Source organism: Anguilla rostrata, chromosome 14 (genome assembly GCF_018555375.3).
Source record: "Anguilla rostrata isolate EN2019 chromosome 14, ASM1855537v3, whole genome shotgun sequence".
NCBI classification, from domain to species: Eukaryota; Metazoa; Chordata; class Actinopteri; order Anguilliformes; family Anguillidae; genus Anguilla; species Anguilla rostrata.
Window position 1 is genome coordinate 14,344,574 of NC_057946.1, and position 15,956 is coordinate 14,360,529.

Genomic DNA, 15,956 nt, shown 5'->3' on the forward strand with positions numbered 1-15,956 from the left:
TATTAAGAGGCCACAGTTCAGTCTGCATTTTTCCTGTCATCACTAGACTCCACACAGGACTACAGGAGAGCCAGTGACTATTTTACACCCTACAGTCCATACAGTACTACAGGAGAGCCAGTGACTGTTTTACACCCTACAGTCCACACAGTACTATAGGATAGCCAGTGACTATTTTATGCCCTACAGTCCACACAGTACTACAATGGAGCCAGTGACTATTTTACACCATACAGGCCACGCAGTACTACAGGAGAGCGTTCCCCCTGATTAGAGGAGAAGTGCATTCTCTCACTGATGACAGTAGGTAGCCAGAGGGTGTCTTTTGTACAGTTGTGAGGGAGCTAATTCTAATGTAGCAGTAAACGGAGGAACCCTGGCTGGTTAAAACCCAGTCTACCCCTGGCAGGATACCAATGACCAGTTGTGTCCCGCTTCTGTAGGCTACCAGTCACAGTCAATGTAGCCGAAATTCAAACCTCCCACTGTAGAGCCCAGCCTGCACTAAGGGCTAAGAGGTCTAAGTGTCTTTTAGGTACGTATGAAGATGGCCCTCCTGATGCCATCAGTTGTAATGCTGAAGCAGCTGATGATAGCTCCGTGGGTGGGCATCTGGATGCTGGCCAGAGTGGCTCCAGAGATGAGTTGCCATGCTCCCGGGCTCTGGGGCTGGCAATGTGACAGAGACAGAGAGAGGGAGAGAGAGTGGGAGAGGAGGAGAGAAAGGGGGACGGGGGTTGAGAGGAGTGAGGATGAGAGGGGGTGTAAAGAGGAGAGTGAGAGGTGACAGGGAGAAAAGAGAGAGCAAGTTGCACTCCCTGTTCAAGCATTTACATATCAGATATCGTTCATAATGGAGAAATATATTTGGATTTGTCAATTTGTTCTATTTTTGCGAAGAGTGTTGATATGTTATTTCTGCAAAGCAATGTTGAAAGCTAAGCATTATTTAGAATGACAGGATTCTGTTTTACAATTTCCTTAGAAACCCAGTATGAATAAAAAGTCACTCTAATGTCTTTAACGTAAGGAATGACTTTGAGAAAGAAACAGACTGGCACTTACATACAGTAACATTTAGTGCAGAATAATGCTAAGGCACAGAACATTCTAAAGCATTATTTCTCAAACCCCGTTATTATCTGTAGATGGAAATCTATAAGTCTTGAGCTCTTGATTATCCTGTGAGAGATGTTTCACATTCACTTATTGAGGCCCATCAAAAATGGGTCAAGCTGTCATATGTTTGTCAGCACTTCTCATTGGAACCAGTTATTCTGTTCAGCTGTGGAAAGCACTAAAATGTTTGATTGGACCAAAGGACTCTTATAGCGATTGACAGCTTATAGTAACTCCACCCACTACAGGATTCGTGAGACCTCACTCTCCCAGCACTTTTGCGTACTGTACCCTGACAGAAGTTTCAAGGTGTACACCTCACCCCAGTGTACTGACTGCCATGAATCATTTTCTGGATTAAAAAAATCTTCTCATGATGTTACTAGAATGTTTTATTAATGTTGTAACATTGCCACTACATGGCAACAACATTGGAAGAACGTTTTGTGTTTTGCTGGGATGGTGTATTTTCATTAGCTTTATGTGTGTTCCTGGGATGCCATGTTTGATGGTGGTGGGATTCAGTTGGAGATGAACTCATCTCCTGTGATTTGAAAGGGCTCCTTTCGTGACTGTCAGCAATGATTTGGATGGTCAGCGATAACCCATCTCTGCCTGTGATTCTGTCCCGCTGCGATGTTGGTGAAAGGCTGGGGTGGTTTCAGACCTTTGGAGCTTCAAAACAGCGTGCCTTTTGAAGTCCTGTCCTGGCTGGCACATGGACATTTTGCTTCAGCCGAATCCATTAAGTGCAGCGGCATCACTCCAAACTGGTTTAAACCAGATTAGCAGCTTCCGCAGATTAGCATGTTCACATTATCATAAGGCCATCAAAGGCTAATGCTAATCAGTGTCTGTGGGACTGCAAAATTTCTGGCTGTGAGAAGGGCAGGTGATTAAAAAGAACATAATTATATTTCATATGAGTGAACTGTTTGACTTTCGTGGATGTTAAAATCTTCCTGACAGAGTAAAGGTTGCATTAACAGCACAGCTGTTCTCTGAAAATCGCATCTAAAAGTGTTATTACTGGGTTTCTGCCAGTGATGTTGTCAGTGTTGTTTTGGCAGGCAACAGTTATCTTTATTTCAATTTAAATACATTAAATAATGGTACTAGGAATGAAACACAAACAAGGAAAATGTGAAGAGGAATGCTGTTAAAATTTTTCTTCACAACCACTGGGCTTAAGAATCTTAAAGTTGGGAAAAAATGTAATTTCATGGGTGCACATTCACGGGGTATGCACATATGGGATCATGTATGCAAGGTATAGGTCATGTCTTTTTATTCTATAATATGCAGCAATGCTATGCATGTAAATAATGTAATATATTTCTTCCTGAATGTTTGCCTGTTTTTATGATTCTTCAGCGATTAAGAGTATGTTAATAATATCTGACAAGAAAATGCTTTTTTTGAAGAACAAAATTACACATTATTACCATTTGCTGTATTTTTAACTATATATTACTGAATGTATTATAAGATATACAGTATGTCATACTATTATTCGCCTACATGGTCTGTGTGTGTGTGTGTTAGAGGAAATTGGTAAATTTAGAGGAACTGAAAGACAAATGTAGGAAACGGGTGGTGGGGGGGGGGGTGTTAGGGGATAAAAAAGAGACTGAGGTAAAGAGAGAGAGAGAGCCACAAGAGAGACATTGAGAGAGAGAGACAGTTAGAGAGAGATGCAGAGCGAGAGAGAGAGCAGAGTGAGAGAGAGAGAGTGAGAGAGAGAGAGCAGAAAGAGAGAGAGAGAGCAGATTGAGTGAGAGAGAGCAGAGAGAGAGATGCAGAGCTAGAGAGAGCAGAGAGAGAGAGCAGTGAGAGTGAGAGAGAGAGCCGTGAGAGAGAGCAGAGAGAGTGAGAGCAGAGAGAGAGATCGAGATGGGTAGTGGGGCAGGACGCTCCTGGTCTGTGAGCTCTCTCTGTAGCAGCCCAGGCAGTGTGTCTGTGAGCTCTCTCTGTAGCAGTGCAGGCTCTGTGAGCTCTCTCTGTAGCAGTGCAGGCTCTGTGAGCTCTCTCTGTAGCAGCGCAGGCAGTGTGTCTGTGAGCTCTCTCTGTAGCAGTGCAGGCTCTGTGAGCTCTCTCTGTAGCAGCCCAGGCAGTGTGTCTGTGAGCTCTCTCTGTAGCAGCGCAGGCAGTGTGTCTGTGAGCTCTCTCTGTAGCAGCGCAGGCAGTGTGTCTGTGAGCTCTCTCTGTAGCAGCGCAGGCAGTGTGTCTGTGAGCTCTCTCTGTAGCAGCGCCAGGCAGTGTGTCTGTGAGCTCTCTCTGTAGCAGCGCAGGCAGTGTGTCTGTGAGCTCTCTCTGTAGCAGCGCAGGCAGTGTGTCTGTGAGCTCTCTCTGTAGCAGCGCAGGCAGTGTGTCTGTGAGCTCTCTCTGTAGCAGCGCAGGCAGTGTGTCTGTGAGCTCTCTCTGTAGCAGTGCAGGCTCTGTGAGCTCTCTCTGTAGCAGCGCAGGCAGTGTGTCTGTGAGCTCTCTCTGTAGCAGCCCAGGCAGTGTGTCTGTGAGCTCTCTCTGTAGCAGCCCAGGCAGTGTGTCTGTGAGCTCTCTCTGTAGCAGCGCAGGCAGTGTGTCTGTGAGCTCTCTCTGTAGCAGCGCAGGCAGTGTGTCTGTGAGCTCTCTCTGTAGCAGCCCAGGCAGTGTGTCTGTGAGCTCTCTCTGTAGCAGCGCAGGCAGTGTGTCTGTGAGCTCTCTCTGTAGCAGCGCAGGCAGTGTGTCTGTGAGCTCTCTCTGTAGCAGCGCAGGCAGTGTGTCTGTGAGCTCTCTCTGTAGCAGTGCAGGCAGTGTGTCTGTGAGCTCTCTCTGTAGCTGCGCAGGCAGTGTGTCTATGAGCTCTCTCTGTAGCAGCGCAGGCAGTGTGTCTGTGAGCTCTCTCTGTAGCAGCGCAGGCAGTGTGTCTATGAGCTCTCTCTGTAGCAGCGCAGGCAGTGTGTCTGTGAGCTCTCTCTGTAGCAGCGCAGGCAGTGTGTCTGTGAGCTCTCTCTGTAGCAGCGCAGGCAGTGTGTCTGTGAGCTCTCTCTGTAGCAGCGCAGGCAGTGTGTCTGTGAGCTCTCTCTGTAGCAGCGCAGGCAGTGTGTCTGTGAGCTCTCTCTGTAGCAGCGCAGGCAGTGTGTCTGTGAGCTCTCTCTGTAGCAGCGCAGGCTCTGTGAGCTCCCTCTGTAGCAGCGCAGGCTCTGTGAGCTCCCTCTGCCTGTGTGCCTGCAGCTCAGCACGCTCATCTGGCCTCAGGGACACAGAGGGAATCAGCCCCAGCGACGGGGCCCTCACACTGCGCTCTGAGCTCTCATTTCCACTTATCCTTCATTTAACCAGGTTAGTCTCCCTGAGATTCAGAGCTCCTTTAAAGAGGGGCCTGGCGGGATGAGCAGCAGTGCAGTTACACAGTACATGAAAGCGGTTTACAAAACAAGGCAAAAAATATAGTAAATACAAACATACAGTAATTACCATTTGGCAGGTTTGAGTAAAACCAGTTCATCTCGTTTGAGTTTTCTGTAAAGTTGTTCCATAGCCAGTGTACATAGTGATTAAAAGCTTGTTTCCCTTCCTCAGTCCTTGTCTATTTTCTGGTAAGAAGTAAAAATTGTGAAAGAAGGGCCTAGTAATGAAAACTTGGGACTTAATGGGAATTGAAATATGATGGGAGTCCACTGTAAAATTGCCTTGGCAAAGGTAAACTGCTGTTTTAATCTTAAGGTATGTAAACAAATAGCCTAAAAACAATTCAGTCAAATTCATAAGTATTTGTAACTGTTACTTGTTCAATAATTTGGCCTTCAAGGGTTTTCATTTTCAAGTGTACCAACTGCTGTTTTTTTTTTGCATTGTTTTAGTTAGGCTATATAATATCATTTTTCTTGAATGTCATTAAACACCAGTTGTAATTTCGTTAAAAACCCAAATCAATATTGGGGGTGCTAGTCTGGATAACAGTATCATCTGTGTATAAATGACATTAAGCTGTAGCTACATTTTCACAGATATTATTTGGGCTATATACAGGTTAAAAAGACCTGGTCCTGAAATGGGGAGTTGGGAAGCACAGGGCCTGTGGGAGCTCTGCGGACAGCCCAGCCACACCTGTCTCCTCTTTCTCAGCTGGCTCTGACCAACCTGTCAAATGGAGTCTCTTATATTGGGCTATAGTCAGTGCCTGAGTTGTGTATGGGAAGATAAATGGTTAATGTTAGTAGGGAGAATGAACTGGAGCAAATGTGAAGGGATGGCCAGGGGTATGGTGAGTGACAGGGAGGATAACCAATGAGAGACTGTCTGTATTGAAAGGGGTGATACCACGGTAGGTGGGCTATAAGAGTGGACCCTCCCAGCAGCCAATTATAAAACAAGGCAATGCTTGGTCAGTGTACATTCTTAGTAGCACCTGCATTGCTGTGGAGGATGGCTGACCTGGATTTACCCAATGCTTGCATATTGTGGTCTTTGATGGGGGCCCTGCACGATTGCCCAGAGTCACCGGACTGTGTAAGGAGTCAGTCGTGCCTACTGCTGTAAATAATGATGAAAAGTAATTTAAATAGTAATCATTTTTGGCAGGACCTTCACCATCACATCATGTTCTAGAGTGAGGGAAGAAGCCTGTTCTGGGAACAGTCAGAACATATTGTCTTTTGCCTAATAGCTATTGCTGGTGTATTGCTGGTGGTTACCTCAGGACGCCTAGCACCTCCCCCTCTTCGCACCTGCACACGTCTCCTGTCTGTTCTGGCCCCACGATGGTGGAATGACCTCCCTGTGGAGGTCAGAACAGCTGAGACACTGACCCATTTCAAACGACGACTGAAGACTCACCTCTTCAGGCTGCACCTCTCCCCATCCCTTCCTACCCCCCTGTAAATGACGTTAAGCTTAGGGTTGTAACTAGGCAGCTGTTTCGTAGGTGACTTAGGTGCATTAACTGTCTTAACTACTGCTTGTATTTTTTCCATTGACTGCGTTGTTGCCGTTCTCGTTGTTAGTGTTAATCAGTTTAACCTTCAGGGTCCAAGTTGAACTATGCGGTTGTTCCCTGCACTTGGACCGGTACTTCTCTCTAGGGGTTTCGTCATACTTGTTCCTGGTTATGGTTATACACTTTGTTGTACGTCGCTCTGGATAAGAGCGTCTGCTAAATGCCTGTAATGTAATGTAATGTAATGTAATGTAATGTGTATACTGTATGTTCCTATGCCTATGGCTTGTTGTTGGCTTTAGCCATGTTGCTTGAGGTCCACAGACATGCAAGCACGCACACACACACACACACACACACACTAACTGGGTAACCAGAACACTGGGTTTCAAAATGCTGCTCTGTACAGTGAAATGTCACCAGATGACCTCCATTGGTTTTTGAATGTGTGATTTACTTGACAGAGTATAGCTAGGCATTTCTCCTGATTGCTTGTTGTTCCTGGGCTCACTGTCGCTTGTGCTTGCATCTCACAGCAACAAAAACAGCAATCAACAACAACGAAAAACAAGGACTTGGGCAGTTTGGGGTTAAAGCATATCTAGGTCAGAGGCCCGTATTCACAAAGCACCGCTGAGTAGGAGCTCTGATCTGGGATCAGTTTGGCCTTTAAACTCGTAACAGATAAGGTTAGGACGTGGGGATCAGCCGTCCTATACTGAGATGCTTTATAAATATGGACTTGACTAAGGCCTGAGACCTGAGACCTGTCCCAGCTGTGCACACTTGGGTGCTGGTGACTGTCCCCCTCCCCCCTCAGCCCTCATCCCTTACTGAGGGAAACAGAAGAGGGTTGGCTGTGTCACTGGTCCCTGTTCAGATCCCCTGCCCAGCCCCCCCCCCCTTCATCTATCAAGTACAATTTACCAGTTAGGAATTGGCAGATGTTTTCATCCTAAACCACTCACAAAAGGTGCAGGTAACGTGGTAAGAACCACCACTAAAGCTAGAGATGGGTGGCGTCACAGCTGGATCCGTGCTGTCGTAGAGATGCCTGCTGCAAAACCTGCAAAATAAATGAGGAGGAAGATTCATTTTTTTTATATATATGTCATGTTTCTGGCTTGAATGGTGTACAGTAAACTGTCCAGTGTTAAATCAGCTTTTACAGAGTACATGTGTCCAATAGGGACCTTATGCACTGTAAAAGTTGATTTAACACTGAACATTTCCCTGTGTATGGGTGCTGACCAGAGTGATGTAGCCCCTAATTTGGCCCTCGTGACAGCGGCGAGCTTGTCATCGCCTTCTTCCCTGTATCCGTGGCCGGCTGTCAGGTGTGAGCGGCCAAGACGACGGCTGTTCTCAGCTGACAAAAAATAGCTTTCACCGGTCTGTGAATTATGGATGAATCAGCTTCCTTTTTTAACCCATCCAGGAAGTGAGTCGTCACTGTTGACCCATTCCTCCCTCCTGGAATGACCTCATTGTAAGACGGGTTCCAGTTGCCATGGCAATTTGGGGGGGAATCAGAGGGAGATGTATGATTCATCAGATGCAGAAGCTCGATTTCAGTTTGGCAGGTGGTGGCCATGGTGTCTGGAGTTAAAAGAGGTTGCCATTGTGCTGCTCCTTACATTTTCCATTTGACCTTTGACCCTTCAACCTTTTTTCTGAGACTTGTGTGTCTAAGGTGCTTTTTAATATTGCTCCCTGTGTTCTGAATCTGCTCTCATTTAAGTACAATGGGGCTCATTTCACTGCAATCTCTGTGAGGTGGCTGGCTAATGCCCTCTGCACACAAAGGTGTAAACATGAAAGGGACGCAGTAATATGCACCAAAATATGATTTCATATCAGAATACGCTGATTAAACCCATAACAATATAAATTCTGGCAGTACAAAAATACTAGGACTGGTGTCGCCAATCCGCTGAGCGCACTGATTTGTGGAATTGAAAAGCCATCTGGCATTTTTTTTTTTGTGTTTTTTTTTTTGTTTTTTTTTTGTTGTCTTTTTCTTGTCGACTTAATGCGCACAGATTGAGTTAAAATGTCCAGTTGGAATTGTTCCTGAACTGAAATGGTGATGTTTGTATGTCAGTAGTGACTAGTTGTAAAAATTCTGTTGGCAGTTCTGTTAACGGGATTAGCTTGAAAAATAGTATTTACAATTAGGGGATGTGGTTTATATCACAAGGGCAGCTATTTCCTACCCCATATTTAACTCATTCATTAATCATTGTTCAGTGACAGTAAACGTAAATTCTCAGGTATCTTGATCAACAACCTTACAGTGTCTTCAGCGCTCTGTTATACTGAGAATTCAGAATTTTGAGAGTTAGTATCTAATAAGTTTGTCAGAAATTGATTATCAACTCTTTGTTATGTTGTTTGGCTGTATCTATCAGTCAGAATCTTGAAGTGACTTGAAAACATGTTAAAACTTATGTATGTATGTATGTATTATTGGATGTAATACAAGACACTGTTGTGACACAGGGACTTGTAAATTCAAAATAGTAAAATTTTTTTGATCTTTTGATTTTTGAAACTACACTGCAGAAGGGACCCAGCAGTTATAAACAGTTAAAAATCAGGTGAAGCGCTACACCTTCATGATGTCACTGGTGGCGCTCCTTACCTTATATCACCCAGTGAGTCAGGGGGGTTATGCCTCCCGCCAGCTTTGCAGTCATTCTAATAACTGCACATCTTCTCTCCATCTTCATAATAGCATGTGTAGCAGTTCAGCCTTGTAGCAGGATCAGTTGAATGATCTTTTACTCTCTTACTGTTAACCGATTTATAGGCCCTTTGGTTGTACTTCCTGCGTTTTCTTTGTATCCTCATTCAATTCGTTTGCCGATTTTGTCGACTTTGTATACAAATTGTTGTAAGAGCTGCCTTCTCCCCTTTCCTCTGCGGTTCCTTGAACGTCAGAGTTGTAGACTCGGGATAAAGGCCTTTTTCCACCAGCGCTAATCAAATAAACAGAATGATTTGATGATTGATGTTTGTGTTGCCGTTGCTCAGGTAATTATGAATGATACACACCAAGAACTGAGACTGTGTGGTGATATGTACCCAACACCAACATCGACTGCCGTTAGACCAGGCGTGTCCAATCTTATCTGAAAAAAAGCCGGTGTGTGTGCATGGTATTGTTTTTGCCCAGCACTAAGACACCTCATTCTACTTTTAAAGGTATTGATTGAATACCACGATTAGTTAGCTAGTTGAATCAGGTGTTGTAGTACTGGGATAAAACAAATACTCTGCTTGATTTCCTCTTCAAAATGGTACCCAGGAATGTTGCAGTTTTATTGTAGTTGCAAGGTCTGTGTGTGTGTGTGTGTGTGCCACCAGACCCAAGCATGATTATGTGAGGATTTTACTTAGCTGGAATGAAGGTGCACGGTGAATTTGAACAAAGATTCTAATTCCTTCCTACAAGATGTGTCCTCTTGCTTCAGTTGAGTGGAATCATTCTGGTTATTTCCTGTCCATCTCAGCCCAGCCTCTCACTCCAGAATAAATGTCTCTGCTGTGTCCGTGTGCTGCTTCTCTTCCCCCACCAGCCCTGTAATGTGAGTTAATGAAGCTGATTTGGCCCATAAAGGTAGTGAGCAGTGAGTGATGTGTGTGCAGCCTGTGCGCGCTTGTTTCTGTCTCTGTGTCTGCGTACTGGGAGTGTGTGCAGACTGTGTTTGTGTTCCGTATGTGCCTGAGGACATCGTTGTGACGACTTGTGACTGACTGAGTGATCTGACTGAGTGATGAACCATTGGTCGGCCGAGTTATGAAGTTACACCATTGGTCGGCCGGGTCACGTGTGTTAGGTCCAGCCATATACTAGGTTTTGACCTGGCCTTGTTGTACTGTGGATGTTAAAAACACAGGAGACCAGTGTGAAAAATGGTCCATAAGTGCAAATGAAAATGTTGATTGATTATTATAATTTAGAGACAAATATTAAAGAGTTCTTCTATTTATATACAGTATGTATTATTTTTAAAGTCACATATCTCGTGTCTCTATCTCTGTCTCTCTCTTTGAGAATTTTTTTTCTCTGACATACTCTCTCTTACTCTCTGTCCTCAGATCATCAGAAGTTGGAACGTGAAGCTCGTATCTGTCGTTTGCTTAAGCACCCCAATATTGGTAAGTCTCTTTGTGTGTGTGTGTGTGTGTGTGTGTGTGTAGGGTGAAACCAGGGCAATGAAGTGTGGTCTTAAGCTGTTAGGAATCCCTTCATCCTTGATTGTTATTGAGGGTAATTAATAGGGTTTATGAAAGCAGCTGTGGTGTCAGGTTGTGAAGCCCCATTGACTGCACACCCTTTGGTCCTGCTGCGGACTGCATGTCTGTGAACAAACTTCTCACCTGTCACCTGACTTATAAACTGCATGTAAATGGCGTCCTCTCAGAAGCACCGTGTGTTTGTGTCAAAATCGGTCGGTGACATCATCGTCTCTCATCTCAGAGAAGGACAGCATTCTGGCCTGTATCTAAGGCGTACTCAGTTCTCCAGGGAGAAAGTTTCATTTTGGTAAATCACCAGAAACCTTAAGATCCAGCAGTCAGTGGCCATAAGAGTGCAATTCTTTGAGTTGTCTAGGCTAAATTGTGCAAATTAATGGAACTTTAAAACAAACATAAGCAGCTGTTATCAAAAATACATCTTTTTGCCCCCTTTCCCCAATCATACGTATATCAGCATTCATTGTTGCAACATTCACTATGGATTCAGGAGAGCACAGACAAGTCAGCCGCTGCTTCTTAGCAGGCCAATCACTGACGGGCTACGACACGCTGTCACTGGCTGACCGAGACCCTCCTCTCCCCATGGGGGCGCTAGCAGAGTTATGTGTTTCAGAACGCCCAAATTAATAAACTGAGCCCAAGTGATCGACTAGCGATCCAGCAGCAGTCATACCCCTGCGACCCACAGAAATTGCCTTGATGTTCACAAGCTGCCTGCGGGGCTACAGGGATTTGCCTCTCCCGCCTGACCCTCCATCGCCGCTGTTTGGAATGGTGTGTCGGCCAGCCCCATATTCTGTTTGCTCGTGTAAATTCTGTCAATAAGAACTGTTTGAAACGTTTAGGTTTTTATCTGTTTTCGATGCTGTGTATCAGTCAGACTTTTTATTGTTTGGTTTTCTCATTTGTGTGCATTCTAATCTGTACGTTGTTGTAGCTTCGTGTTAAGCGGTGTATTGTAAGAGGCGTGTGATTCTCTGTGTGCCCCAGATGCCCTGCTGGGGGTTAATGAAGATGAGTTTGATTCTCCTTCCTCTTTCTCTTCCAGTTCGTCTCCATGACAGTATATCAGAAGAGGGGTTTCACTACCTCCTCTTTGACTTGTGAGTGCCAGCACAGTGGAAATTGAACTCCTCCGCATTGCTCCCCCCTCTCCTCCATCCTCCCTCCTTTTCCTTCCCCCAGTGGTTGTTATCTTTGTTTCTCTCCATCTCTCTCTCCCTCTGTGATGTAATGTCCCCGCGCTCCTGCCCCTCGCATTCCGCTCACGTCCACCCTCCTCTTCTCGTGCCCCCCCCCCCCCCCCCGCTGAGCAGGAGCCAGTTTCCATGGAAACAGATCCAGGTTGCCCAGCAATAGAGAATCCTGCAGCAGGGGTTTCCCCCCAAAGGCCCGGGGAAGATCTCTCTGTTCTGGAGGATTCCCCCGCTCTCTCTCACAACAAGCACACACACATACACATTCATACATATTCACATGCACACGCACACACATTCACGTGCACAGGCACACACACATACACATACATACATATTCACATGCACACGCACACACATTCACGTGCACATGCACACACATATACACATACACATGCATGTGCACACACACACACACACACACACGTGCACACGCACGCTCATCATACACACATGCAAACGCACGCATGCACAGGCACACACGCACACAAGAGCACGGCCAAACAGATGCACGAATGTACACACACTCATGCACACGTAACGCATTTCACATACTGCGCACATTAACGCACAGCTCCGAGCTCTGCCGTGGTAAATCCCTGGTGATGAATATGTGAACAGCAGCTGTACATTATTCCTGTGTTGCAGGGTGACAGGAGGGGAGCTGTTTGAGGACATTGTAGCCAGAGAGTATTACAGTGAAGCCGATGCCAGGTAGGCACAAACCCCCCGCCCACCGAAAGTCCATCACCCTCTCTCTCCTCCACACCCTGCTGTTTCTCGTCTCTGTCATCCATTTTCCTTTCTTATTATTCCCTTATCTGCGCTCCCATTCTGTCCTTCTATCTCTCTTTTCTTTCCTCTGCCTAGCCCCCTCTCCTGAAGTCCTTGCATTCTCATGTACTTATATAATGTATTATTTATTACATTTTCTGTTCTTTTTTACGTAGTTGTATTGGCGTGAATGGGGCAGACGGGAGGGGTGTGGTCAGGGGTGTATATGCACCAATGGGCAGGGTCCTGTACAGCTGTCAGTCAGAGTGCTGCGGCGGTCCCACAGGCCTTTCTGTGGCTCTGCACTGCAGGCGTCCTCACGTTTCAGTACGGGAGAGCTGCCGTCTGTCCGTCTGTCTGTCTGCTGCCCCAGCTGCTCGCTGCATGCTTTCCCTCTTCCCTTTCCCTTCTTTTCCTCTCTCTGTCTCTCTCTCTCTCTCTTACTCTTCCTCTTTTTGTGATTATCTCTCCCTCACACACTGACCGCATACACACAGGCATACACACAGACACAACAGCACACACGTGCAAACTGGCATGCACACACAACTCGGGGGTTACTGTGCCGCCCCCTGCAGGAGGTCACAGCGCTTTGCGGTCTCCCGCGTTGCTCACATGTCTCTGCTCGGCCGCTGGCCTGTTTCTTATGGCGACGCCTCTCCTGGCGTGTGCTGGCTCTGAAGTGTGGGGTGAAGGGGGGGTGGGGGGGTTGGGGGGGTGGGGGGGAATTCACCATTTCCCCGGGTGTTTATCAGCACTGCCACTCTGCTCAGGGTGTGTGTGTGTGTGTCTATGTACAGTATATGCGTGTGTGTGTGTGTGTGTGTGTCTATTTATGTGTGTGTGTGTGTCTGTGTGTGTCCATTTATATGTGTGTGTGTGTGTGTCCAAGGATACCAACTGGTTGAGTCATTAGGCGCTGCATTTCACAGCTGAACTGCAGCACCCGGGATCCAAACCCACAGCCTTCTAGTTAGGAGTCCAGTAGATGTGTGGGGCTGTGCCCGCTGCGGGTCCACTGCTGACCAGGCGGTTTCGTTTAGGGCCAATCAGGCCAGCCCGTCCTGCGCCACGCCCCCGCTCTCCCGCAGAGACCAGCGGAAAGTAGGGCTCTAATTAGCGGGCGGTAATTAGCGGCGGGCCGCCACCCGGCTCCCCCGCCCCTCGCTCGATTCTCGGCCCCTCGGTCACCAGAGAGCGCGCCGCGGCGCCGAACGTCCCGGGGAGGAAGCAGAATTTACCAAGAACACAAAAAAATCGAGGGCGGTTGTGAAAGGGTCCCTGCTCGGAGTCGAACCCACAGCCATCCGGTCCTACAGATGGAGGGGCCCGCAGACCCATCCAGAGCAGAGAAGCTGAGAACCACTGACCCGCAAGAACGGGCAGGCAGGAACGTGGCAGAGATGGCAGAATATAAAAATAACACGTACGCCACAGAAACACTTCCTTGGACAATGTCTGGCTGGCGGTAACACAAAATGATGTGTGTACCTTATTCTCCCGGTGGCAGCAAGCTTTCAGCCACAGATCTGTGTATGAGTGTTCAGTTGTGTGCAAGTGTGTAGTTGTCTGTGGGTGTGTGTGTGTGCGCTAGTGTGTGGGTGCAAACATGCATGTATGTGTGCGTGTGCACGCACGTGTGTGTATGTGTACGTGTTCACGTGTGTGTGTGTGTGTGTATCTGTATGTGCATGTGCAAGTGCGTGTGTGTGTGTTCATGTGCAAGTGTGTGTGTATCTGTGTGTGCGTGTGGAAGTGTGTGTGTTCATGTGCAAGTGCGTGTGTGTGTGTGTGTGTATCTGTGTGTGCGTGTGGAAGTGTGTGTGTGTGTCTTTCTCTCTCCCTGCCCACGCAGTAGACAGCGTGTGGGTGGATCCTGCAGGCTGTCTCCCTGGTTCAGCTCTTACTCACATTACAGCTCCAATTAACCCTTTCAGTGTACAGCTTTCAGTGTATTCTCTCTCTCTCTGTCTCTGTCTCTGTCTCTCCCTCTATCCCCCTCTCTCTCTCTCTCTCTCTCTCTGTACGCACAAGAATGGGGGGGGGGAGGTCCATTCGCTCCCTGCATATTTACACGCACACACACATGCAGATTTGCATATATGCCCCACCCCCTGTCCCAGTCTTCTGTACAACTCTGCCCCAACCCCCGAGTTCCAGCACATTGTTGTTCAAAAAATGTTCAAACTTTTTACAATTTAATCCTCATCACAAATTCTTCTTTTTTGGCCTCTTCTACCTATCACTCTTTCTCTCTCATCTCTGCTCTCTATGCTGCTTTTTCTCTTGGATCTTCTTCTTACTTTTTTACCATGTGTTGTCGTGAGCATGCCTGGTTCTCTTGTTTCTGTTGTGGGTGGTCTTGTGTCACCGTGTTTAAAAGGTTTTTGTCTCCTCGTTCCTCTCTGCTTCCACTCCCCTCCACACCTCCATCGATCCATCACGCCCTAACTGCTCCTTCCAAAATACCGGCCCTGTCGCCCACCCCCGCCCTCCTGTACCACCCAACTCTGTGAACTGTCATTTCTCCTCCACCTCGCCACAACAACAACAACCACAACCCCTAATTACACCTCCATCTCCTGCATTCTCTCTCTGCTCCTTTCCTCCCTCATCTGTTCTTCCACTTTCTCTTTCTCCCCCGCCTCCGCCACCCCCCCTTCCCCCCTCCCCTCTCTCCATTTTGTCTCTGCAGTCACTGTATCCATCAGATTCTAGACAGTGTCAATCACATTCACCTACATGACATAGTTCACAGGGACCTGAAGGTCAGTATGTCTAGGGTAGTCGTGTGCTGCCTGACCCTAACGGCTGTGTGTGTGTGTGTGTGTGTGTGTGTCCGGCCGTCTGTCTGCCTGCTCCGGCACTCCTGCTGCTCCGACTGCTCCCTCCATCCCCTCCTCCCTCCCTCCTCCCTTCTCTTTTGGCACTGTCCCCTGTCTCCTAGGTAACCCCCATCCACGCCCACCCTTGTCTCCCCAAGGTGTAGCCCATGTGCTGTATAGCTGTGCGTCTCCTCACACTGTCTTTCAGATCCACCATAAAAGCCTCTAGCATTTTCATTTTTAATGGGCTCTTTGCTCTAAATGGGCGTTGTTTGGATTTTCTGAGCATAGATACACACATATGCCTGCCCAGCTCACACAGAACGTGATCGCAGTGTGCCGTAGTGGCTATGTTATTACATTAAAGAAAACATTCCAGTAACATTGTGAGAACATTTGTGTTAGCTGGGTAGATACCTGCATACTGCTTGTGAAAAATGTCTGGATTCGCGGCCGAGGGCATGGCCCTTTCTGTTCTGTGACCACACCTCTATCTGTAACACTCTCTGATTCCCCGCCTGAATAGAGTAAAAAATACATAAGGAGGGTGGACTGTCCACTCTCCTTTTTTGGAAAAAGAATACGCACAACTCAAGAAGAACAGGCAGTCCCAAAACCTCTTCCTCCCCCCTCTCACTCTGCCCACTCCTCTGATATTCCAGTCCTGTGGAGAATCGGCCACCGAGAGCCAGATAGCTCACGGTCTGCACTCTCTCCCCAGCACATAATTGCATACCTTCTAAACAAATCAGGATGCCCCCCGCCTCCCCCGCCCCCGCCCCCCTGGCTGAGCCGGAGCCTGCCGCAGGGAGAGTGGGCGGCGGTTTCTCCCGTGTTCTGTACGGTAAATTATTTGGC

General features: G+C 47.3%; 1 protein-coding gene across 5 annotated transcripts in view; it reads left to right on the top strand.

Moving 5' to 3' along the window:
• Positions 1 to 15,956, top strand: part of LOC135240005 (calcium/calmodulin-dependent protein kinase type II subunit beta) — a 72,698-nt gene that overhangs the window by 5,533 nt on the left and 51,209 nt on the right. For 4 of the 5 annotated variants that reach the window (XM_064309081.1, XM_064309083.1, XM_064309084.1 and 1 more), the window contains exons 3-5: positions 10,142 to 10,201; positions 11,352 to 11,406; positions 12,148 to 12,213. In XM_064309081.1, the coding sequence (XP_064165151.1) occupies positions 10,142 to 10,201; positions 11,352 to 11,406; positions 12,148 to 12,213 (181 nt within the window). Of the gene's footprint in view, positions 1 to 10,141; positions 10,202 to 11,351; positions 11,407 to 12,147; positions 12,214 to 14,968; positions 15,042 to 15,956 lie in introns of all 5 variants that reach the window. The other variant, XM_064309082.1, reaches the window with a different exon arrangement.